The following is a 25,716-nucleotide window of genomic DNA, read 5'->3' as shown; positions in this document are numbered from 1 at the left end:
ACAAACACTCACACACACTCACGCTCACACACACTCACTCTCACACACACACACTCACTCTCACACACACTCACTCACACACACATTCACACTCACACACAGACATTCACTCACAGACAAACACACACACACACACACACACACACTCACACACACACACTCACTCTCACACACACACACACACTCACTCACACACACATTCACACTCACACACAGACATTCTCTCACAGACAAACACACACACTCACCCACTCACACACACATACACAGCCTCTGTGGGCGAATAGTTTTGCCAATCGAAGTGAGAGGGTCAAAGGCCAGGTAGCGTCTGTCAGTTTGGGTCTTGTGCACCTCAGGAGCGGAGGGGGCCTGGGTTAGAAGGCCGGGGGGTTTATTTATCCAGCTACAGTGGGATGGTTGGTATTTCATTACAACCGGAGCTCAGTTGTCCGAACTGAAATGCTGGCTGATTCTCACACAGAATCGAGACGGTGGAGGACATGATTAAAATGGGGGTGTATGTCAATGATTTGAACCTGCACGATTCAAGTCGTGAGCTAATCCTGGCTGGAACCCAGCAATCGGCTGAACTACAGCTCGCTCTGGATCAAGTGAGTGTTAAACCATCACCAGAACAAGCATTTATTTCTCTTTCTCTTTAGGAGGAGGCTATTCGGTCCCTCTTGAGCCTGTTACACAGGAACAGGAGGAGGCCCATTCAACCCCTCTTGAGCCTGTTACACAGGAACAGGAGGAGGCCATTTAGCCCCTCTTGAGCCTGTTACACAGGAACAGGAGGAGGCCATTCAGCCCCTCTTGAGCCTGTTACACAGGAACAGGAGGAGGCCATTCAGACCCTCACTCGGGTCTGTTACACAGTAACAGGAGGAGGCCATTCAGCCCCTCTTGAGCCTGTTACACAGGAACAGGAGGAGGCCATTCAACCCTCTTGAGCCTGTTACACAGGAACAGGAGGAGGCCCATTCAGCCCCTCTTGAGCCTGTTACACAGGAACAGGAGGAGGCCATTTAGCCCCTCTTGAGCCTGTTACACAGGAACAGGAGGAGGCCATTCAGCCCCTCTTGAGCCTGTTACACAGGAACAGGAGGAGGCCATTCAGCCCCTCACTCGGGTCTGTTACACAGGAACAGGAGGAGGCCATTCAGCCCCTTTCGAGCCTGTTACTCCGGAACAGGAGGAGGCCATTCAGCCCCTCTTGAGCCAATTACACCGGAACAGGAGGAGGCCATTCAGCCCCTCCTGAGCCTGTTACACAGGAACAGAAGGAGGCCATTCAGACCCTCTCGAGACTGTCCCAGCATTCAATCAAATCATGGTTGCTCTGTAGCTTAACTCCATGTGCCCACTTTGGATGTAGCCCTTGGTCAACAGGAATCTGTCCAACTCAGATTTAAAATTTCCAACTGACCCCCCCACCCCGCATCCCCCAGCCTCAACAGCTTTTTGGGGGTGGGGGGGGGGTGAGAGTTCCAGATTCCCACTCCCCCCTGTGTGGACTCTCTCTCCCCCACCCCCACCAGAGGAAATAGTTTCTCTCTATTGACCCGATCGAATCCTTGAATCATCCTAAACCCCCCTCGATCCGATCACCCCTTCATCTCCCACCCTCAAGGGGGGTACAAGCCGAGTCTGTTTGTGTGTGTGTGACCCGCCCTCGGAGTTTAACCCTTTCAGCCCCGGGATGGTTCTGGTGAATAATCAGGTCGGCAGGTGGTGGAATGAAAAGAGAGACAGAGTGAGAGAGAGAGAGAGAAGAGAAGGTGGGTAGGTTGGATTGAGGGAGACGGGGAGGAGGTGGGTAGGTTGGATTGAGGGAGACGGGGAGGAGGTGGGTAGGTTGGATTGAGGGAGATGTGGAGGAGGTGGGTAGGTGGGGATTGAGAGAGACGGGGAGGAGGTGGGTAGGTTGGATTGAGGGAGACGGGGAGGAGGTGGGTAGGTGGGGATTGAGGGAGACAGGGAGGAGGTGGGTAGGTTGGATTGAGGGAGAGGGGGAGGAGGTGGGTAGGTTGGATTGAGGGAGACGGGAGGAGGTGGGTAGGTTGGGTTGAGGGCGACGGGGAGGAGGTGGGTAGGTTGGATTGAGGGAGACGGGGAGGAGGTGGGTAGGTTGGATTGAGGGAGACGGGGAGGAGGTGGGTAGGTGGGGATTGAGGGAGACGGGGAGGAGGTGGGAAGGTTGGATTGAGGGAGACGGGAGGAGGTGGGTAGATTGGGTTGAGGGCGACGGGGAGGAGGTGGGTAGGTTGGATTGAGGGAGACGGGGTGGAGGTGGGTAGGTTGGATTGAGGGAGACGGGGAGGAGGTGGGTAGGTGGGGATTGAGGGAGACGGGGAGGAGGTGGGTAGGTTGGGTTGAGGGAGGGGGAGGAGGTGGGTAGGTAGGGTTGAGGAAGACGGGGAGGAGGTGGGTAGGTTGGGTTGAGGGAGACGGGGAGGAGGTGGGTAGGTTGGGTTGTGGGAGACGGGGAGGAGGTGGGTAGGTTGGGTTGAGGGAGATGGGGAGGAGGTGGGTAGGTTGGGTTGAGGGAGGCGGGGAGGAGGTGGGTAGGTTAGATTGAGGGAGATGGGGAAGAGGTGGGTAGGTTGGATTGAGGGAGATGGGGAGGAGGTGGGTAGGTTGGATTGAGGGAGACGGGGAGGAGGTGGGTAGGTTGGATTGAGGGAGACGGGGAGGAGGTGGGTGGGTAGGTTAGATTGAGGGAGATGGGGAGGTGGTGGGTTGGTTGGATTGAGGGAGATGGGGAGGAGTTGGGTAGGTAGGTTAGATTGAGGGAGACAGGGAGGAGGTGGGTGGGTAGGTTAGATTGAGGGAGATGGGGAGGAGGTGGGTGGGTAGGTTAGATTGAGGGAGATGGGGAGGAGGTGGGTGGGTAGGTTAGATTGAGGGAGACGGGGAAGAGGTGGGATTGAGAGGTTAAGTGTTAGGGGTTAGCGTTAGAGCTAGGGGTTAGGATTTGAGTTTAGGGTTAGGGGCTAGGGGTTAGGATTAGAGTTTAGGGTTAGGGGCTATGGGTTAGGATTAGAGTTTAGGATTGGGGCTAGGGGTTAGGATTAGAGTTTAGGGTTAGGGTTAGTATTAGGGGTTAGGGTAAAGGTTAGGGGTTAGAGTTAGGTCTAGGGTTAGAGTTATATTTTGGGTTAGGATTAGGATTAAAGTTTAGGGTTGGTGTTGAGTGTTAGAGTTAGGGTTAGTGTTAGGGATAGGTTTAGAGTTAGGGGTTAGGGTTATGGCTAGGATTAGGGTTAGAGTTAGCGTTTGGGTTAGGGTAAGTACTAGAGTTTAAGGTTATAGTTAGTGTTAGAGTTCAAGATGAGGGTTAGGGTTAGTGTTCTGGGTAGGGTTTGGGTTCAGGTTAGAGATTAGGGTTAATGTTATAGATTAGGGTTAGGGTTAGTGCTCAGGGTTAGGTTTAGGGTTAGAGTTAGTGTTTAGGGTTAGGGTTTGGGTTAGAGATTAGGGTTAGGGTTAGACATTAGGGTTAGGATTAGAGATGAGGGTTAGGGTTAGTGTTAGTGTTCAGGATTATGGTTAGGGTTAGGGTCAGGGTTAGTGTTAGTGTTCAGGATTATGGTTAGGGTTAGGGTCAGGGTTAGAGTTAGTGTTCAGGATTAGAGTTAGGGGTTAGGGTTAGGGTTTGGTTTAGGGTTAGGGTTAGGTTAGGGGTTAGGGTTAGGGTTAGTGTTAGGTTTAGGTTTAGAGTTATGGTTAGGGTTAGGTTTGGGTTTTGGGTTCAGGGTTGGGGTTCGGGGTTAGGATTAAGGTTAGGAATTAGGGTTAGGGTTAGGGTTAGGATTAGGGATAGGGATAGGGTTAGGTTTCGGGTTCAGGGTTGGGATTCGGGGTTAGGATTAGGATTAGGGATTAGGGTTAGGGTTAGGGTTAGGATTAGGGATAGGGATAGGGTTAGGGTTACGGTTAGGGATAGGGATAGGGATAGGGATAGGGTTAGGGTTAGGGTTGTGGTTTGGTGTTAGGGTTAGGGTTATGATTAGGTTTCGGGTTCAGGGTTGGTGTTCGGGGTTAGGGATTAGGGTTAGGGTTAGGGTTAAGAATAGGGATAGGGATAGGGTTAGGGTTACGGTTAGGGATAGGGATAAGGTTAGGGATAGGGTTAGGTTTCGGGTTCAGGGTTGGGGTTCGGGGTTAGGATTAGGGTTAGGGATTAGGGTTAGGGTTATGGTTAGGTTTCGGGTTAAGGGTTGGTGTTCGGGGTTAGGGATTAGGGTTAGGGTTAGGGTTAAGAATAGGGATAGGGATAGGGTTAGGGTTACGGTTAGGGATAGGGATAAGGTTAGGGATAGGGTTAGGTTTCGGGTTCAGGGTTGGGGTTCGGGGTTAGGATTAGGGTTAGGGATTAGGGTTAGGGTTAGGGTTAGGATTAGGGATAGGAATAGTGTTAGGGTTACAGTTAGGGATAGGGATAGGGATAGGGTTAGGTTTGGGGTTTGGTGTTAGGGTTAGGGTTATTGTTAGGTTGGCATTTGGGGTTAGGGTTAGGGTTCGGGTTAGGGTTAAGGTTAGGGATAGGGTTAGGGTTAGAGTTAGGATTAGGGTTAGTGATTAGGGTTAGGGTTAGGGTCAGTGTTAGGTTTCGGGTACAGGGTTAGGGTTAGGGTTAGGTTTAGGGTTAGGGTTGGGTTTCGGGTTCAGGTTTGGGGTTAGGGTTAGGGTTAGGGTTAGGGTCTGAGGTTAGGGTTAGGGTTAGGTTTAGGGTTAGGGTTAGGGTTAGGGTTCAGGGTTGGGGTTTGGGGTTAGGGTTAGGGTTCGGGTTAGGACTAGGGTTAGTGATTAGGGTTAGGCTTAGGGTTATTGTTAGGTCTCGTGTTCAGGGTTATAGTTCGGGTTGGGTTATTATTAGGGTTAGGGTTAGGGTCAGTGTTAGGTTTCGGGTTCAGGGTTAGGTTTAGTGTTAGGGTTAAGGTGTGTGTTGGGTTTCAGGTTCCGGTTTGGGGTTTGGCGTTAACAATAACCCTAAAGCTGGTGACCATTAAATCTTCCATCTGTGCACGTGTTCCCACAGGAGCGACAGAAATATGGACAGTTGCAGGAAATCATTAAGAAGCTGGATGAAGAGAAGAAAAGGGGAGACTCCTTGCTGTACGCCATGATCCCGAAAGCTGTTGCTGACCGTCTCCGCAAAGGGGTCACCGCGCTGGAGACCTGTCAGGTTATAGCTTATATCCCACCGAATGGCCTCCGGAGTTCATCCCTTTCCTACAAACGTCTTTCCTTGAATCCCCATTCTCCTGCCTTCACCTCTCTGAGCTTGCGCATTGTTTCACGCAGCACAGGAAGAGCCATTCAGCCCATCATGCCTATTCCAGCTCTTGCTATATCTATCCAACCAGTCCCACTGTCCCCCCCCCCCCCCGCCCCCACCACTGCTCTTAACCCCATCTCCCTACAGATTTTTCCCCTTCCAGTATTTACCCAATTCCCCTTTTGAAAGTTCCTATTGAATCTGCTTCCACCGCCCTTTCAGGCAGCGCCTTCCAGATCACAACAACTCGTTGTGTAAATAAAGACAAATCCTCCTCATCTCCCCCTCTGGTTCTTTCCCCGATTCTCTTCAATCTGTGTCCCCTCTGGTTACCGACCCTCCTGCCCAGTGGAAACAGTTTCTCCTCATTTACTCTGTCCAAACCCCCTTCCTGATTCCGAACGCTCCTCGATTCAATCTCCCCCTTAACCTTCTCCGCTCTGAGGAGAACAATCCCAGCTTCTCCCAGTCTCTCCACATGATCTGAAGTCCCTCATCCCGGGTCCCATTCTGGGTAAATCTCCCTCCCGCACCGTCTCCGAGGCCCTTGACCTCCTTCCTAAAGTGCGGGGCCCGGAATTGGACATGGAACTCCAGCTGTGGCCTGAGGCCTAAACAGAGATTTATAAAGGGTGGAGTCTAACGTTCGTGCTTTATTCTAACCCTCTGTTTATAAAACCCAGGATCCTGCATTCTTTATTTAATAGCTTCATCTTCTTATACTGCGGCTGTTAAAATGCTACGAGAAATAGATTTTGCTTTGAATCCAGTGACCCTACTGTGCAAATTTATTTTGATCGGACAGGATGGAGGTCAGATAAAATGCTGTGTCTCAGTGGGTCTCTCTCTCCCTCTCTTTCTCACCTCTGAGTCAGGAGGTGGTGGCTTCGAGTCCCCATTCCAGAGACTCAAGCCTCATAATCTAGGGCAACACCCCCCAGTGCCAGTACTGAGGGAGCGCCGCACTGTTGGAGGGTCAGTACTGAGGGAGCGCCGCACTGTCGGAGGGTCAGTACTGAGGGAGCGCCGCACTGTCGGAGGGTCAGTGCTGAGGGAGCACCGCACTGTCGGAGGGTCAGTGCTGAGGGAGCGCCGCACTGTCGGAGGGTCAGTACTGAGGGAGCGCTGCACGGTCGGAGGGTCAGTACTGAGGGAGTGGCGCACTGTCGGAGGGTCAGTGCTGAGGGAGCACCGCACTGTCGGAGGGTCAGTGCTGAGGGAGCGCCGCACTGTTGGAGGGTCAGTGTTGAGGGAGTGCTGCACTGTCAGAGGGTCAGTGCTGAGGGAGCGCCGCACTGTCGGAGGGTCAGTGCTGAGGGAGCGCCGCACTGTCGGAGGTTCAGTGCCGAGGGAGCGCCGCACTGTCGGAGGGTCAGTGCCGAGGGAGCGCCGCACTGTCGGAGGGTCAGTGCCGAGGGAGTGCTGCACTGTCGGAGGGTCAGTGCCGAGGGAGCGCCGCACTGTCGGAGGGTCAGTGCCGAGGGAGCGCCGCACTGTCGGAGGGTCAGTGCCGAGGGAGTGCTGCACTGTCGGAGGGTCAGTGCCGAGGGAGCGCCGCACTGTCGGAGGGTCAGTGCCGAGGGAGCGCCGCACTGTCGGAGGGTCAGTACTGAGGGAGTGCCGCCCTGTCAGAGGGTCAGTGCTGAGGGAGGGCTGCACTGTCAGGAGGTCAGTGCCGAGGGAGCGCCGCACTGTCGGAAGGTCAGTGCCGAGGGAGCACCGCACTGTCGGAGGGTCAGTGCCGAGGGAGTGCTGCACTGTCGGAGGGTCAGTGCCGAGGGAGCGCCGCACTGTCGGAGGGTCAGTGCCGAGGGAGCGCCGCACTGTCGGAGGGTCAGTACTGAGGGAGTGCCGCCCTGTCAGAGGGTCAGTGCTGAGGGAGGGCTGCACTGTCAGGAGGTCAGTGCCGAGGGAGCGCCACACTGTTGGAAGTGCCGTCTCGCGGATGAGACATTGGACAGAGAGCCTCTCCGCTTTTTCCGATGGAAGTAACCAACCCCAGGTCACAATATTTGAAGAAGAGAATCGGGGGCAGTGGCCGGGTTTGGGGAGGGGGGAGTTCTCCCCGGTGTCCTGGGGCCAATAGTTATCCCTCAACCAGCATCACTATATAAAGAGATGACCCGGGTCAGTATCACATTGCTGTTTGTGGGATCTTGCTGTGTGCAAGTTGCCTACATTACAACAGTGAACACCAATAAAAGCACCTCGTTGGCTGTGAAGAGCTTTGAGATGGCCTAGATGGTGAATGCTGCTAAAGAGATGCTCGTCTGTCTTTGCACAGTCTGGTGGTCTGTACACGTTCATTCTTTTACCTCAAACCTGAGGGCTGAACATCTGGGAGACACAGGAAGGTGTCGGGGGGGAGAATTGGACATAAATTCATCCCAAAACCTTGGTTATTGTGCAAGTTACCGAGAAATTGACCTACAGTTCAACAATAACTTGCATTTACATAGAGCCTTCCATGCAGTAAAACTCTCCAAAGCCATAGAGAGCAGCAAGTGACCCCGAGCCACCTATGAGGGAACTGTGACCATTAACCCGGTCAAAAAGGTCAGTTTTAAGGAGCGTCTTAGACACAGAGAGAGAGAGAGACAGAGAGAGAGAGAGGGTTGGAGAGGTTCAGGGAGGGAATTCCAGAGCTCAGGGCCCCCCCCCAGGCAGCTGAAGGCACGGCCGCCAATGGTGGAGCGATGGGAATCGGGGGATGGGCAAGAGGCCGGAATTGGAGGAGCGCAGAGATCTCGGAGGGTTGTAGGGGCTGGAGGAGGTTACAGAGATAGGGAGGGGTGTAGGGGCTGGAGGAGGTTACAGAGATAGGGAGGGGTGTAGGGGCTGGAGGAGGTTACAGAGAGAGGGAGGGGTGTAGGGGCTGGAGGAGGTTACAGAGATAGGGATGGGTGTAGGAGCTGGAGGAGGTTACAGAGATTGGGAGGGGTGTAGGGGCTGAAGGAGGTTACAGAGATAGGGAGGGGTGTAGGGGCTGGAGGAGGTTACAGAGATAGGGAGGTGTGTAGGGGCTGGAGGAGGTTACAGAGATAGGGAGGGAGAGCGAAGCTGCGGGACAGGATTTGAGAGGTGCCTATGTTTCAATGTGTTGACCCCCCCCCCATTTGCAGGTATTTCCTGACGTGACCATCCTGTTCAGTGACGTGGTGAAGTTCAATGAAATTTGCATCCACATCACCCCCATGCAGGTGGTGGACATGCTCAACGAGATCTACATCGTGTTTGACACACTGAGCGAGAAGCACAACGTTTATAAGGTAATTCTCCCAATGTCTATAAGGTAACTCTCCCAATGTCTATATGGTAACTCTCCCCAATGTCTATATGGTAACTCTCCCCAATGTCTATAAGGTAACTCTCCCAATGTCTATAAGGTAACTCTCCCAATGTCTATATGATAACTCTCCCCAATGTCTATTAGGTAACTCTCCCCAATGTCTATAAGGTAACTCTCCCAATGTCTATAAGGTAACTCTCCCAATGTCTATAAGGTAACTCTCCCAATGTCTATATGGTAACTCTCCCCAATGTCTATATGGTAACTCTCCCCAATGTCTATATGGTAACTCTCCCCAATGTCTATAAGGTAACTCTCCCCAATGTCTATAAGGTAACTCTCCCCAGTGTCTATATGGTAACTCTCCCCAATGTCTATATGGTAACTCTCCCCAATGTCTATATGGTAACTCTCCCCAATGTCTATAAGGTAACTCTCCCAATGTCTATAAGGTAACTCTCCCCAATGTCTATATGGTAACCCTCCCCAATGTCTATATGGTAACTCTCCCCAATGTCTATAAGGTAACTCTCCCAATGTCTATAAGGTAACTCTCCCCAATGTCTATAAGGTAACTCTCCCAATGTCTATAAGGTAACTCTCCCCAATGTTTATATGGTAACCCTCCCCAATGTCTATATGGTAACCCTCCCCAGTTTCTATATGGTAACTCTCCCCAATGTCTATATGGTAACCATCCCCAATGTCTATATGGTAACCATCCCCAATGTCTATATGGTAACCCTCCCCAATGTCTATATGGTAACTCTCCCCAATGTCTATAAGGTAATTCTCCCCAGTGTCAAGGCTGCCCCTACCATCCATCTCTGGGCCAGGCAGTGGTCCTTGGCCTGTCGGGCCTGTTCACTCTTGCACCCCCCCCCCCCACCCTTCCACCACCTTTCACACCAGTGCCTCTGCAGCACCACCCAGTGGCGGGAGGGCGCAACTGCGACGTGACACGTTTACATAGAAATGCTCCGTTGTCGGGCAGAAAGAGAGGGAGCGGGTCAATGTTAGGCGCGGGAAGCAGTCGGACGTTCCGCGTATTAATGATGCTGTTCCGCACCACCCCCACCCCCACCCCCCCACCACCCCCCGCCAGGTGGAGACCATCCGCGATGCCTATATGGTGGTGGCCGGCGTGCCAAACAAGACCACCTTCCACGCTCACCACATCTGTGACATGGCGGTTGACATGCTGAGCTCCATCGACCACCTGAAGGACCCATCCACGGGGGACAACATCCAGATTCGAGTGGGTGAGCATTCTCATAAGCCATTCGGCCCCTCCAGCCTGCACCCCCCCCCCCCCCGGCCATTCAATAAGATCATGGTTGACCTGCCCCTAGGCCTCAACTCCTCTTTCGTGCTAGCTCCTCGTAGCCCTCCACTCCCCCGATATTTCAGACAAATCTACCTACCTCCTCTTTAAATTGCTCTCAGTGATCCGAGCCTCCACTGCTCCCTGGGGGGGGCGGATTCCAGGCCTTCGCTACCCTCTTGAGAGAAGGAATTCCTTCGCATCTCGGTTTTGAACGAGCGCCCCCCACCTTATCCTATCATTCACATCCCCTTGCTCGAGAATCCCCCCCACGCCCTACCGCTCATGGAAGCATCGCCCCAATGTCTACCCTGTCCAGAAGCCCCCCTCAAGAGTCTTGTATGTCTCAGTAAGATCTCAGAAGCGCAAAACCCAGTCCGGGGTGGCGGTTGGAGGGTTGGGGGGTTGGGGGGGGGAGGGCGATGGGTGTTTGAGCCCAGGGCGGGGGGCAGTGAGGGTTCCCAGCAGCTCCAAACTTTGAGGTCTTGGCTGACGTTTCCAATGGTCCAGGTTTGGTTGACCTAGCAGTGATGAAGCAATGGTGTCGACACACCATCGTAGCTGAGACCAGATGCGGGAGACAGTTGGTCAATCGATGGTGTGACGTTGGGCTAAGCCTGCCCCGGGTCCTCCCACCATTCCCACAGATCCTACACACACATTCGGAGCAGGAGGAGGCCTTTCAGCCCCTCAGGCCTGCTCCACCTTTCTCTAAGATCACGGCTGATTCGACTGTGACCTTAACTCCACTTCCCTGTCTTCCACCTTCCCCCCCACCAATAACCCTCGACTCCCTTCAAATCGAGCCATTGGAATGGAACCAAGCCATCTAGAAGAACCCATCAGATGCAATCATTTTGGACAATGAACCCCAGCTCGGAAATGAAGTACCCTAGCCATCACATGTTCCTCACTCACAGACTGACCAGTTACCCAAATATGGTCACAGAAAGTTGATTCCTGGTTCATGGCTTAGACATGGTTAGATCATGGCGAAAAATCCATCCAACTCGGCCTTGAATATATCCAAAGACCCGGCCTCCTTCGCTCTCTGGGGGAGAGAATTCCACAGGCTAACAACCCCCTGAGAGAAGAAATTCCTCCTCATCTCCAAGACCCCCCCACCAACTCCTTCTGGACTTCCCCATGAGGGGAAACATCCTCTCAGCATCGACCCTGTCGAGCACCCCTCCCCCGCCACCACCCCTCAGAATCTTCTATGTTTCAATAAGGTCGCCTCTCGTTCTTCCAAACTCCGATGGGTACAGACCCAACCTGCTCAACCTCTCCTCATAAGACAAACCCTTCATCCCAGGATGGACAGTTTGTAGAACTTGCTGTGTGATTTTACATGCCTTCTGCATCTGCTGGGAAAGCAGAGGAGCACGAGGAACAAAATGCCAAACAGAGTTGGGGCAAGCGAATACCCTTACATCACCCCAAAACCGTTGGGAGCGGTGCTGTCAAACAACGTACGCTATCCTGAAAGGAACGGATGTGGCTAAGTGCGAATGATTGGTCGGGTTGTGTTGTTAACCATACGCAGGTGATTGTTGTAATATGCCTTTAAGGGATTGCAGCATGACATCACTCGAAGGAAGTGTGTCATGCGATCCAGTTTTAGTTTCACTTTTGCTTTTAAGCAGATCACGCTGTGCACAGCTCTGCTGCTGCGATCTTCAAGCTTCATATCCAGGTTCACATGTGCCTAGAATTAAATAATGAATCCACAACGTGTTTAGCCAATCCCTTACGAGTGATTATTTCATTCATGTCATTGCGACACACATGACATGGTGGCAGCGGTGAGATCCTTCTAACCTTGGAAGGGCAAAATTAGACCGACAGGTGAAGCTAGCTGTTTCACACTGCTACTATGTAGTAGCAACACGAGTGGTATTCACCACTAACAGGATGCTGCCATCAAGCCTAAAAGATGCTCTGCCTATCACCCAGATGAGTAACATGGCACATGAATTTCAATGCCAGTGTGAGGTTAGGTATGTAGGCCGTACACCCCAAAGACTGGCAGATCGTATCAAACAGCATGTCCCAGCCGCTGTTCACAATGGACAGGGTACAGGCTGTGCACAACCAGCCCATGTTTGCAAAACTCAGTGTCCAACATTAGATGTGATTCCGCAATTGGACAACATTTGCTTAATAATCCTCAGTGTGCTAAGAATTACACTGACAGCCAATTGTCAGGGCTGGCAGTGTGGCACATTTGCTTGTACTGGAGGCTACATATATTAGTACACGGGGCCCTGCTCTTTGCAGACAGGAAGGACATGTACACACATTGCGCCTGTTTCAGCTAAATGAAACAAGTGACAGCCATTCACTGATTCATTCCTCAGGGCAACGCATTGACCAATCAGAGTCAAGCTGCCTGGTTTAAGTTTCAAACAGTGCTTGGCAGTTAACTGTCAGCCACTATCGGTGTTGCATCCTCCATGGCAACGCCACCTGCCAACTGATCGGCACTCTCTTCTCGTACAGTATAAATTGTTGTTTTCCCCCTGACATTGGTATTCTTGCGAGTGTCCTGATGAATGCAAGACGAAAAGCTTCGACATGTCACTTTCTTCAACAATACTTAATGAATTTAATAAAGTTGGGGGGGAGGAGGGTCTCTCAAATGGTCGTCCATTTCCCTGAAGAAATCAAGAGGAAGTGTGGTAGCTGCAATTATAAAAAAAAATGCATCTTTTCTAAAAAAAACTTTCTAAACTCCTTTCAGTTGTAAGACTATTGGAGATGGTGTGACGGGGTGGAGAGGCAGGGAAAAAAAATGGCCGCTTCGACTGGCAGTCAAGGGTCATCCAATTGGGTAACTTAAGGGTGTTTCCGCTTTGTGATTGGCCCTGGGGAAGATGGGGGGGTGTGACACGGCAAGGGGCGACCAATATGTGCTGGAATGTTTGGCGGAGGCGAGGCGGCAGTGGAGGTAAGGGGGAGGTCAGGGTTTGGAGCCAAAGGTCAAAGGTCATGTGGTGTTGCCCCCCCCACACCCCCCCCCCCGCTCCTCCAGGAGCGTCTTCAATGGGAGCTGGGCGACTGCTGTCTGTTTTTGTGTCTCGCTGCAGGAATCCACTCGGGGATGGTGGTTGCCGGCGTGGTGGGTCTGAAAATGCCTCGTTACTGTCTCTTTGGAGATACCGTCAACACAGCCTCACGGATGGAGAGCAACGGGGTGGTGAGTGAGACTATCGTAGTCATTTTCGAGGTGTTTCAATCCCCTTTCTGTCACTCAGAGATACCGTGCACACTCGGAGCACTGTGCACAGTTCTGGTCTGGTTAGACCACACTCGGAGCACTGTGCACAGTTCTGGTCTGGTTAGACCACACTCGGAGCACTGTGCACAGTTCTGGTCTGGTTAGACCACACGCGGAGATACTGGGCACAGTTCTGGTCTGGTTAGACCACACTCGGAGATACTGGGCACAGTTCTGGTCTGGTTAGACCACACTCGGAGATACTGTGCACAGTTCTGGTCTGGTTAGACCACACTCGGAGATACTGTGCACAGTTCTGGTCTGGTTAGACCACACTCGGAGATACTGTGCACAGTTCTGGTCTGGTTAGACCACACTTGGAGCACTGAGCACAGCTCTGGTCTGATTAGACCACACTCAGAGATACTGTGCACAGTTCTGACCTGGTTAGACCACACTCGGAGATACTGTGCACAGTTCTGGTCTGGTTAGACCACACTCATAGATACTGTGCACAGTTCTGACCTGGTTAGGCCACACTCAGAGATACTGTGCACAGTTCTGGTCTGGTTAGACCACACTTGGAGATACTATGCACAGTTGTGATCTGGTTAGACCACATGCGGAGATACTGTGCACAGTTCTGATCTGGTTAGACCACACTCGGAGATACTGTGCACAGTTCTGATCTGGTTAGACCACACTTGGAGATACTATGTACAGTTCTGGTCTGGTTAGACCACACTCGGAGATACTGTGCACAGTTCTGATCTGGTTAGACCACACTTGGAGATACTATGTACAGTTCTGGTCTGGTTAGACCACACTCGGAGATACTGAGCACAGTTCTGGTCTGGTTAGACCACACTCAGAGATACTGTGCACAGTTCTGGTCTGGTTAGACCACACTCGGAGATACTGTGCACAGTTCTGGTCTGGTTAGACCACACTCAGAGATACTGTGCACAGTTGTGATCTGGTTAGACCACACGCGGAGATACTGTGCACAGTTCTGATCTGGTTAGACCACACTCGGAGATACTGTGCACAGTTCTGGTCTGGTTAGACCACACTTGGAGATGCTATGTACAGTTCTGGTCTGATTAGACCACACTCAGAGATACTGTGCACCGTTCAGGTCTGGTTAGACCACACTCCGAGATACTGTGCACAGTTCTGGTCTCCACATTATAAAAAAAAGTTATCGAGGAACTGGAGAAGTTGCAAAAAACGATTTACAAGGATGATACCAGATCTGAGAGGTTATAACTATCAGGAAAGACTGAAGGGGGAAGGGTGGTGGGGGGAGCTCATTCCTCTAGAAAAGAAAAGGCTGTGCGAATGACCTGACTGAGGTCTTTACATTTGAAAAGGATTCAATTGCGATCCCAGACCAAACTCCCAAATGTTGCTACAATACTGGACGAGACCCCCAAGTTTTGTTACAATCCGGTTAGGGACCAATAACTATTTTTTTTAAGCAGAGTACAGTTGCAAGAGACTCACTTACTAAGAGAATAAAGTCACAAGATTCCATGGTTTCAAACAAACAGAAGAAATTTTACCCTACAAGAGTCAAAAAGCAGTCAACACTATTTATCTTGACCTCTAACATTCAGGATTAAGGTGAGGGAATGATGAACTAACAGGCAAACTGTGCTCGAACACGCCACAAACTGTACGCTAAACGGCAGACGCGACCAAGACAGGTCCCCCGGATTTCTCAGCAAACCCACCCAGACGTCAGTCGCCGCTGTGAGCCACGGACATTCTTCGCAAAAGCTCCGTCTCCCTCACGAGGAATCTCAGCTCCGCTCCTCCGAAGAGCTAGACTGATCCCCGGTAGGCAGCAGCTCTGCTCCACCCGACATCCACGGTTACAATTCCAACCCAAAAGGCCCACGATCCCGGAATTCTCTCAAGTCCCCCACCCCCCCACCCCCCCCAGGTGCTGAAAGGCTGAGGGCACGGTCACTCCCCATCCCAACGCGTGTAGGGTGTCCTGGCCCAGGGCAAAGCCTTCGCCGCCCCCTCCCCCCCAAGCTTGTGCCGGATCTACTAGAGACTGAGGCCCTTGGACTCTGCCCGGGAAACCCTCACAAAAACAACCGATTCCCTCAGGGGAGAGAATCTGCTCCTGCTAGCGTGGGTGGGGGTGGGGGGTGGGGGGCGAGAGAGTCCAGAGCTAAGTTTGGGGTGGGGGGGCCATCAATATACAACAGTCACTAAGTAATCCAAAGTGGAATTCAGGAGAAAATTCTTTACCCAGAGAGCGGAGAGAATGTGGGACTCGCTCCCGCGGGGAGTGGGGAGAATGTGGGACTCGCTGCCATGGGGAGTGGGGAGAATGTGGGACTCGCTCCCATGGGGAGAGAGGAGAATGTGGGACTCGCTCCCGCAGGGAGTGGGGAGAATGTGGGACTCGCTCCCACGGGGAGTGGGGAGAATGTGGGACTCGCTCCCACGGGGAGTGGGGAGAATGTGGGACTCGCTCCCACGGGGAGTGGGGAGAATGTGGGACTCGCTCTCACAGGGAGTGGGGAGAATGTGGGACTCGCTCCCGCGGGGAGTGGGGAGAATGTGGGACTCGCTAACGTGGGGAGTGGGGAGAATGTGGGACTCGCTCCCACGGGGAGTGGGGAGAATGTGGGACTCGCTCCCGCGGGGAGAATGTGGGACTCGCTAACGTGGGGAGTGGGGAGAATGTGGGACTCGCTCCCACGGGGAGTGGGGAGAATGTGGGACTCGCTCCCGCGGGGAGTGGGGAGAATGTGGGACTCGCTCCCGCGGGGAGTGGGGAGAATGTGGGACTCGCTCCCACGGGGAGTGGGGAGAATGTGAGACTCGCTCCCACGGGGAGTGGGGGAGAATGTGGGACTCGCTCCCTCAGGGAGTGGGGAGAATGTGGGACTCGCTCCCACGGGGAGTGGGGAGAATGTGGGACTCGCTCCCGCGGGGAGAATGTGGGACTCGCTAACGTGGGGAGTGGGGAGAATGTGGGACTCGCTCCCACGGGGAGTGGGGAGAATGTGGGACTCGCTAACGTGGGGAGTGGGGAGAATGTGGGACTCGCTCCCACGGGGAGAATGTGGGACTCGCTCCCACGGGGAGTGGGGAGAATGTGGGACTCGGTCCCGCGGGGAGTGGGGAGAATGTGGGACTCGCTCCCACGGGGAGTGAGGAGAATGTGGGACTCGCTCCTGCGGGGAGAGGGGAGAATGATGGACTGACTACCGCGGGGAGGGTGGGAGAATGTGGGACACGCTCCCACGGGGGAGAATGTGGGACTCGCTCCCGCGGGGAGAATGTGGGACTCGCTCCCGCGGGGAGAATGTGGGACTTGCTCCCACGGGGAGAGGGGAGAATGTGGGACTCGCTCCCACGGGGAGTGGGGAGAATGTGGGACTCACTCCCACAGGGAATGGGGAGAATGTGGGACTTGCTCCCATGGGGAGAGGGGAGAATGTGGGACTCGCTCCCGCAGGGAGTGGGGAGAATGTGGGACTCACTCCCACAGGGAATGGGGAGAATGTGGGACTTGCTCCCATGGGGAGAGGGGAGAATGTGGGACTCGCTCCCGCAGGGAGTGGGGATAATGTGGGACTCGCTCCCACGGGGAGTGGGGAGAATGTGGGACTCGATCTCACGGGGAGTGGGGAGAATGTGGGACTCGCTCCCGTGGGGAGTGGGGAGAATGTGGGACTCGCTCCCGTGGGGAGTGGGGAGAATGTGGGACTCGCTCCCACGGGGAGTGGGGAGAATGTGGGACTCGCTCCCACGGGGAGTGGGGAGAATGTGGGACTCGCTCCCACGGGGATTGGGGAGAATGTGGGACTCGCTCCCACGGGCAGCGGGGAGAATGTGGGACTCACTCCCGCGGGGAGCGGGGAGAATGTGGGACTCACTCCCGCGGGGAGAGGGGAGAATGTGGGACTCACTCTCACAGGGAATGGGGAGAATGTGGGACTCGCTCCCACGGGGAGTGGGGAGAATGTGGGACTCGCTCCCACGGGCAGCGGGGAGAATGTGGGACTCACTCCCGCGGGGAGAGGGGAGAATGTGGGACTCACTCCCGCGGGGAGAGGGGAGAATGTGGGACTCACTCCCGCGGGGAGAGGGGAGAATGTGGGACTCACTCTCACAGGGAATGGGGAGAATGTGGGACTCGCTCCCACGGGGAGTGGGGAGAATGTGGGACTCGCTCCCACGGGGAGTGGGGAGAATGTGGGACTCGCTCCCACGGGGAGCGGGGAGAATGTGGGACTCGCTCCCACGGGGAGTGGGGAGAATGTGGGACTCGCTCCCACGGGGAGTGGGGAGAATGTGGGACTCGCTCCCACGGGGAGAATGTGGGACTCGCTCCCACGGGGAGTGGGGAGAATGTGGGACTCGCTCCCACGGGGAGTGGGGAGAATGTGGGACTCGCTCCCACGGGGAGTGGGGAGAATGTGGGACTCGCTCCCACGGGGAGAGGGGAGAATGTGGGACTCGCTCCCGCTGAGAGAGGGGAGAATGTGGGACTCGATCCCACGGGGAGTGGGGAGAATGTGGGACTCGCTCCCACGGGGAGTGGGGAGAATGTGGGACTCGCTCCCACGGGGAGTGGGGAGAATGTGGGACTCGCTCCCACGGGGAGAATGTGGGACTCGCTCCCGCGGGGAGTGGGGAGAATGTGGGACTCGCTCCCACGGGGAGTGGGGAGAATGTTTGATTTGACCTGATGAACCAGATTTTTTTTACTGATGTTGGCTGAGGGATAAATACTGGGCCCCAGGACACCAGGGAGATCTACCCCTCGCTCCCCACCGCCACACCCGCTCTTCTTTCAATAGCAGCCGTGGGATCTTTAACAACCACCCCAAAAGGGTAGGCGTGGCCTCAGTTTAACATCTCATCCCAAAAGATGACATCCCTCAGTACTGACACTCCGACAGTGCGGCGCTCCCTCAGTATTGACCCTCCGACAGTGCAGCACTCCCTCAGTACTGACCCTCTGACAGTGCAGCACTCCCTCAGTACTGACCCTCCAACAGTGCGGCACTCCCTCAGTACTGACCCTCCGACAGTGCGGCGCTCCCTCAGTACTGACCCTCCGACAGTGCGGCGCTCCCTCAGTACTGACCCTCCGACAGCGCGGTGCTCCCTCGGTATTGGCACAGGGAGTTTCGGCCTGGATAATGAGGCTCAGTTTCTGAAGTAGAGATTTGAACCCAAGACCTTCCAACTCAGAGGCGAGACATGTTGCGATAGGGATACAGCCGCTCGTAGCGTGGGAATGGGGGTGGCAGTGTTGCAGCGAGGGGAAGGAATTGGCTTCCATTTCCTTCCCAATAACCCCTTTTTCCTCTGACTGGGCAGATACGTCCACTGAGTGGGCCCAGTGAGGCTGTCAGTATTAATGATTAACAGCTCAGACCTCCTTGTTCCCTCTGTCCTAGGGTATGCAAATCCACATCAGCCAGACCACAAAGGACCACCTGGAGCATGAGCCCTACATTATCGAGGAACGAGGCAAGATATTTGTCAAGGTGAGGCCCTGGAATGTGATGTATAGCCTGGACCTGAAGTAGGAGCAGCCACATTGATACTGTGACTACCAGAGCAGGTCAGAGGCTGGGAATCCTGCGGAGAGTAACTCACCTCCTGACTCCCCAAAGCCTGTCCACCATCTACAAGGCACAAGTCAGGAGTGAGATGGAATACTCCCCACTTGCCTGGATGAGTGCAGCTCCCACAACACTCAAGAAGCTCGACACCATCCAGGACAAAGCAGCCCCGCTTGATCGGCACCCCATCCGCAAACATTCACTCCCTCCACCACCGACGCACAGTAGCAGCAGTGTGTGTACCATCTACAAGATGCACTGCAGCAACTCACCAAGGCTCCTTTGACAGCACCTTCCAAACCCACGACCACTACCATCTAGAAGGACAAGGGCAGCAGACACATGGGGAACACCACCACCTGCAAGTTCCCCTCCGAGCCACTCCCCATCCTGACTTGGAAACATATCGGCCGTTCCTTCACTGTCCCTGGGTCAAAATCCTGAAACTCCCTCCCTAACAGCACGTTGGGTGTACCTATACCAAATGGACTGCAGCAGTTCAAGAAGGCAGCTCACCACAACCTTCTCCATGAGCAATTATGGGCTGGGGTAGCTTGGGCCTCAAGGCTGAACCTGTGGTTAGTATGAGTCTCAAGTGGGCGCCTGGAGTTAGCGAAGGGCCTCAAGCCTGGGCCTGAGTTAGTAGGATGCTTCAAGACTGAGCCAGGAGTTATAGAGAGAGACTACAAGGCTGGGCCTGGATTTAGTGAGAGGCCTCAAGCCTGGGCCTAGAGTTTGTGAGAGGCCTCAAACCTGCAGGACCTGGAGTTAGCAAAAGACCTTGAACTGGGCCTGGAGTTATAGTGAGAGGCCACAAAGCCTGGCCCTGGAGTTATAGCAAGAGGCCTAGAACTTAGCCTGGAGTGAGAGGCCAGAATTGGGCCTGGAGTTAGCGAGAGGCCTGAAGTTAGCGAGGAGCCTAGAACTGGGCCTGGAGTTAGCGAGAGGCCTGAAGTTAGCGAGGAGCCTAGAACTGGGCCTGGAGTTAGCGAGAGGCCTGGAGTTAGCGAGGAGCCTAGAACTGGGCCTGGAGTTAGCGAGAGGCCTGGAGTTAGCGAGGAGCCTAGAACTGGGCCTGGAGTTAGCGAGAGGCCTGAAGTTAGCGAGGAGCCTAGAACTGGGCCTGGAGTTAGCGAGAGGCCTGGAGTTAGCGAGGAGCCTAGAACTGGGCCTGGAGTTAGCGAGAGGCCTGGAGTTAACGAGGAGCCTAGAACTGGGCCTGGAGTTAGCGAGAGGCCTGGAGTTAGCGAGGAGCCTAGAACTGGGCCTGGAGTTAGCGAGAGGCCTGGAGTTAACGAGGAGCCTAGAACTGGGCCTGGAGTTAGCGAGAGGCCTGGAGTTAGCGAGGAGCCTAGAACTGGGCCTGGAGTTAGCGAGAGGCCTGAAGTTAGCGAGGAGCCTAGAACTGGGCCTGGAGTTAGCGAGAGGCCTGGAGTTAGCGAGGAGCCTAGAACTGGGCCTGGAGTTAGCGAGAGGCCTGGAGTTAACGAGGAGCCTAGAACTGGGCCTGGAGTTAGCGAGAGGCCTGGAGTTAGCGAGGAGCCTAGAACTGGGCCTGGAGTTAGCGAGAGGCCTGGAGTTAACGAGGAGCCTAGAACTGGGCCTGGAGTTAGCGAGAGGCCTGGAGTTAGCGAGGAGCCTAGAACTGGGCCTGGAGTTAGCGAGAGGCCTGGAGTTAGCGAGGAGCCTAGAACTGGGCCTGGAGTTAGCGAGAGGCCTGGAGTTAACGAGGAGCCTAGAACTGGGCCTGGAGTTAGCGAGAGGCCTGGAGTTAGCGAGGAGCCTAGAACTGGGCCTGGAGTTAGCGAGAGGCCTGGAGTTAACGAGGAGCCTAGAACTGGGCCTGGAGTTAGCGAGAGGCCTGAAGTTAGCGAGGAGCCTAGAACTGGGCCTGGAGTTAGCGAGAGGCCTGGAGTTAGCGAGGAGCCTAGAACTGGGCCTGGAGTTAGCGAGAGGCCTGAAGTTAGCGAGGAGCCTAGAACTGGGCCTGGAGTTAGCGAGAGGCCGAGAACAGGGTCTGAGTGAGAGGCCAGAACAGGGCCTGGAGTTATAGCGAGAGCCCTCAAGCCTGGATCTGGGGTTGGACTTGTCACTTACCACTTACATTTGGCAAATGGAGTTTTAATCCTTGGCGATGCCAATGTTTCATTCCTTAGGGCAAGGGCTATATGAAGACCTATTGGCTCAAGGGGAAGAGGAATGCAGCTTTCAAGACATCGGCTGAGCTGAGGAACAGCAGTGAGCAGAACGATAATAGCAGGTAAACTGCACTGACCACCCACCCACCCCCACCCCCCGCCAACCCCCAACCCCCAACCAGCTACAGACTCCAGCTGAGGCAGGAGCCAACGCACAGGAAACACAACAGGAGGAGGCCAGTCAGCCCCTCTAGCCTGTCCTGCCCTTCAATCCGATCCTGCCTGATCGGTGCCTGAACACCATCGCCCCCACCTTGGTTCCGTCGCCCTTAGTCCCCTCGACCCAACAAAAATCAATCCAAGAGGAGAGGCAAAACGCAGCGGGGGCTGGAAATCGGAAATGAGAACAGATAGCTCAGCGGGTCTGACAGCGTCGGTGGAGAGAGAGAGAGAGAGAGGGAGAAACAGAGTTAACGTTTCGAGTCTGTCTGACTCTTCATCAGTTCTCTCCATCGGCAGCTTTTGGTGGAGGAGAGAGTTCCAGATTCTCCCCCCACACCCCCCACCACCACCGCCCCCCCCACCACCCCCCCCCAACCCCACCCACACCAGAGGAAACAGTTTCTCTCCATCGACCCAATCAGATCCTTGAATCATCTTAAACCCCCCTCGATCCGATCACCCCTTCATCTCCCACCCTCGAGGGGGATACAAGCCGAGTCTGTGCGTGTGTGAGACCCGCCCTCGGAGTTTAACCCTTTCAGCCCCGGGATGGTTCTGGTCAGTCTGCGCTGCTCCCCCCTCCGAGGGCCAATATGTCCTTCCTGAGGTGCAGAGGGAGGGGCCCAGAACTGGACCCAGTTACTCCCGATTAGGGGGGAGGGGGGGGGATCTGAGCAGAGCTTCCCAAAACTGAAGGGCCGCCCCCTCCCCGTCACAACCCAGTTCCCTCAGGAACTCCCTCGAACGATCAGCCAAACCTCCTGGTCTCTGGATCGCTGTAGGCCAGACGTGGGGCTGGAAGTCCAGCCTGGCGGACCAACATGGGGTCTGCCCTCAAGAACCTAGGGCCCCAATGAGAAATACCCCCAGATTCCCCAGCGGGAGTCTCCTCCTCCGAGTTATCCGGAGATTTGGGTCAGTTCTGTGGGATTTAGCCGGCTGACTCCCCAGGGAATGCTAAGACAGGTTAAACCCTGGGGACATGCACGACCGATAGCCCATCGTCCCTCTGAGCCCCTCCATTTTTGTTGGTCCCTATTCTTTTACAGAATTTGGGCATTGTTGGCGATATCAGTACAGCTAATTGGCGCACAGCAAGATCCCACAAACAGCCATGTGATAGGGACCCAGGTCATCCCGTTATTAGTGATGTCGGCGATGAAGGGTTAATATCGGCCCCAGGACGCGGGGGAGAATGCCCCGCTCTGCACCCCGCACCCCCCACCCCCCCAACACCTATCACCCTTCCCCCGGCTCTTCATCCAACAACGGTCATGTGACCTTTTCCATCCTCCTGAGAGGGCAGATGGGGGCCTCAGTTTAACATCTCAGACTGTAAGTCAGTGTGGCGCTCCCTCAGCACTGACCCTCCGACAGTGCGGCGCTCCCTCAGCACTGACCCTCCGACAGTGCGGCGCTCCCTCAGTACTGACCCTCTGACAGTGCGGCACTCCCTCAGTACTGACCCTCCGACAGTGAAGCACTCCCTCAGTACTGACCCTCCGACAGTGCGGCGCTCCCTCAGCACTGACCCTCCGACAGTGCGGCGCTCCCTCAGTACTGACCCTCCGACAGTGCGGCACTCCCTCAGTACTGACCCTCCGACAGTGCAGCACTCCCTCAGCACTGACCCTCCGACAGTGCGGCGCTCCCTCAGTACTGACCCTCCGACAGTGCGGCACTCCCTCAGTACTGACCCTCCGACAGTGCGGCGCTCCCTCAGCACTGACCCTCCGACAGTGCGGCGCTCCCTCAGCACTGACCCTCCGACAGTGCGGCGCTCCCTCAGTACTGACCCTCCCACAGTGCGGCGCTCCCTCAGTACTGACCCTCCGACAGTGCGGCACTCCCTCAGTACTGACCCTCCGACAGTGCGGCGCTCCCTCAGTACTGACCCTCCGACAGTGTGGCACTGGGAATGTTGGTCTGAGCTTTAGGGTCTTGAACCCACAACCTCCAGACTCAGAGCCCAGAGCACACAACCCACTGAGGCCTGGCTGCTCTGGGTAGTTTGACCGGGCAGTAGCTGAGAAAACTTTCTGATTTTTTTTTCTATCCCCCACCCTCACCATCTCCCTGTCTCTCTCTCTCTCTCTCTCTCTCCCTCTCTCTCTCTCTCTCTCTCCCTCTGTCTCTCTCCCTCTCTCTCTTTCTCCATCTCTCTCTCCCTCCCTACCTCTCTCTCCCTCTCTCTCTCTTTCTCTCTCTTTCCCTCTCTCCCTCTCCTTCTGTCTCCCTCTCTCTCTCTCTGCCTCTGTCTCTCTGTCTCTCTCTCCTCTCTCTCTCTCTCTCCCTCTCCCTCTCTCTCTCTCTCACTCTGTCGCTCTCCCTCTGTCTCTCTCCCTCTGTCTCTCTCTCCCTCTTTCTCTCTCCCCCCCTCTCTCTCTCCCTGTTTCCCTCTGTTTCTCTCCCTTTCTCTCTCTCTCTCTCACTCTCTCTCTGTCTGTCTCTTTCTCTCCCTCTCCCTCTCTCTATCTGTCTCTGTCCCTCTCTCTCTACTTCTCCCTCCCTCTCTCTCTCTCCCTCTGTCTCTCTCACTCTCTCCCCCTCTCTCCCTCTCCCTCTTTCTCTCTCTCTCTCTGTCCCTCTCTATCTCTCCCTCTGTCTCTCCCCCTCCCTCTCTCTCTCTTTCTGTCCCCCTCTCTCTCTCTCTGTCTCTCTCTCTCTCTCTCTCTCCCTCTCTCTCTTTCCCCCCCTCTCTCCCCCTCCCCCTCTCTCTGTACAGTCGAATTGAGAGTGTACACTCCCCCGAGCCGGGTGTCTGGAAGGAAGATGAGGATCAGCTGCATTCGTCGGCCTCCTACGAGTCGGGTGAGGGTTTGTCTGGCACCGGCTCCGACGGCTTCCGCGAGCTGAGGAAGAAGGTGCAGGGGTCGGGGGCGATGGAGAACGTTCGGCCGGCCAACTCTGGACAGCCCAGGACCCTGCCCAACACGGGGACCCAGCAGCTCCCACCCAGAGGCCCCTTCAGGAGCATCAGCTGTGCCTTGGTGTGAGGGGCTCGGACTGAGGCCACCTTGTCCCCATCAGACACCACCCCCCCGTCTCCCCCACCCCGTCTCCCCCACCCCGTCTCCCCAACCCCGTCTCACCCACCCCACCCCCCCGTCTTCCCCACCCCGTCTCACCCCCCCCACCCCACCCCGTCTCCCCCACCCCGTCTCCCCCACCGTGTCTCCCCCACCCCCCACCACGTCTCCCCCACCCCATCTCCCCCACCCCCCACCCCGTCTCCCCCACCGTGTCTCCCCCACCCCGTCTCCCCCACCCCGTCTCCCCCACCGTGTCTCCCCCACCCCCCACCACGTCTCCCCCACCCCGTCTCACCCACCCCCCACCCCGTCTCCCCCACCGTGTCTCCCCCACCACGTCTCCCACACTCCGTCTCCCCCACCCCGTCTCCCCCACCCCGTCTCCCCCACACCGTCTTACCCACCACGTCTCCGCCAGCCCCCACCCCATCTCCCCCACCCCGTCACACCCCGTCTCCCCCACACCGTCTCCCCCAACCCCCCCACCCTGTCTCCCCCACCCAATCTTCCCCACCGCACCCAGCACAAACCCCAAAACAACTCAGCTCAACTGCTACTCCAATCCCCCCACTCCCCTCGCCTCTCCCAGACCCGCACACTCCCACTCTTCCAATTCACTCCCAATTCCACCCTCTGGGAACCTGAACTCATCCTGAATGGCAACCCCACCAACACCCCGACACCCCTCCAAATCTGTGTCACCTCCTCCAGCCACTACACCCCTCCCTATCTCTGTAACCTCCTCCAGGCCCTACAACCCTCCCTATCTCTGTCACCTCATCCAGCCCCTACACCCCTCCCTATCTCGGTAACCTCCTCCAGCCCCTACACCCCTCCCTATCCCTGTAACCTCCTCCAGCCCCTACACCCCTCCCTATCTCTGTAAACTCCTCCAGCCCCTACACCACTCCCTATCTCTGTAACCTCCTCTAGCCCCTTCACCCCTCCCTATCTCTGTAACCCCCTCCAGCCCCTACACCCCTCCCTATCTCTGTAACCTCCTCCAGCCACTACACACCTCCCTATCTCTGTAATCTCCTCCAGCCCCTACACCCCTCCCTATCTCTGTCACCTCCTCCAGCCCCTACACCCCTCCCCATCTCTGTAACCTCCTACAGCCCCTACACCCCTCTTGGACTCTGTAACCTCCTCCAGCCCCTACACCCCCTCCCTATCTCTGTAACCTCCTCCAGCCCCTACACCCCCTCCCTATCTCTGTAACCTCCTCCAGCCCCTACACCCCTCCCTATCTCTGTCACCTCCCACAGCCCCTACACCCCTCCCTATCTCTGTAACCTCCTCCAGCCCCTACACCCCTCCCTATCTCTGTAACCTCCTCAAACCCCTACACCCCTCCCTATCTCTGTCACCTCCTCCAGCCCCTACACCCCTCCCTATCTCTGTAACCTCCTCCAGCCCCTACACCCTCTCCCTATCTCTGTAACCTCCTCCAGCCCATACACCCCTTCCCTATCTCTGTAACCTCCTCCAGCCCCTACAACAGTCCCTATCTCTGTAACCTCCTCCAGCCCCTACACCCCTCCCTATGCCTGTAACCTCCTCCAGACCCTACACACCTCCATATCTCTGTAACCTCCTCC

General features: G+C 55.4%; 1 protein-coding gene across 1 annotated transcript in view; it reads left to right on the top strand.

Moving 5' to 3' along the window:
- LOC121274321 (soluble guanylate cyclase 88E-like) overlaps window positions 1-24,079 on the top strand; it is an 80,455-nt gene extending 56,376 nt beyond the window's left edge. The window contains exons 9-16 of the mRNA XM_041181563.1: window positions 482-611; window positions 5,045-5,191; window positions 8,407-8,553; window positions 9,679-9,835; window positions 12,987-13,096; window positions 18,556-18,645; window positions 20,880-20,983; window positions 23,809-24,079. Of these exons, the coding sequence (XP_041037497.1) occupies window positions 482-611; window positions 5,045-5,191; window positions 8,407-8,553; window positions 9,679-9,835; window positions 12,987-13,096; window positions 18,556-18,645; window positions 20,880-20,983; window positions 23,809-24,079 (1,156 nt within the window). The remainder of the gene's footprint in view (window positions 1-481; window positions 612-5,044; window positions 5,192-8,406; window positions 8,554-9,678; window positions 9,836-12,986; window positions 13,097-18,555; window positions 18,646-20,879; window positions 20,984-23,808) is intronic.
- The last annotated feature ends 1,637 nt before the right edge of the window (window positions 24,080-25,716 follow it).

Source organism: Carcharodon carcharias, assembly GCF_017639515.1.
Source record: "Carcharodon carcharias isolate sCarCar2 chromosome 36 unlocalized genomic scaffold, sCarCar2.pri SUPER_36_unloc_1, whole genome shotgun sequence".
Lineage (NCBI taxonomy): Eukaryota > Metazoa > Chordata > Chondrichthyes > Lamniformes > Lamnidae > Carcharodon > Carcharodon carcharias.
Note: the sequence above shows the minus strand (reverse complement) of the source record. Positions and strands in the feature narration are given on the sequence as shown.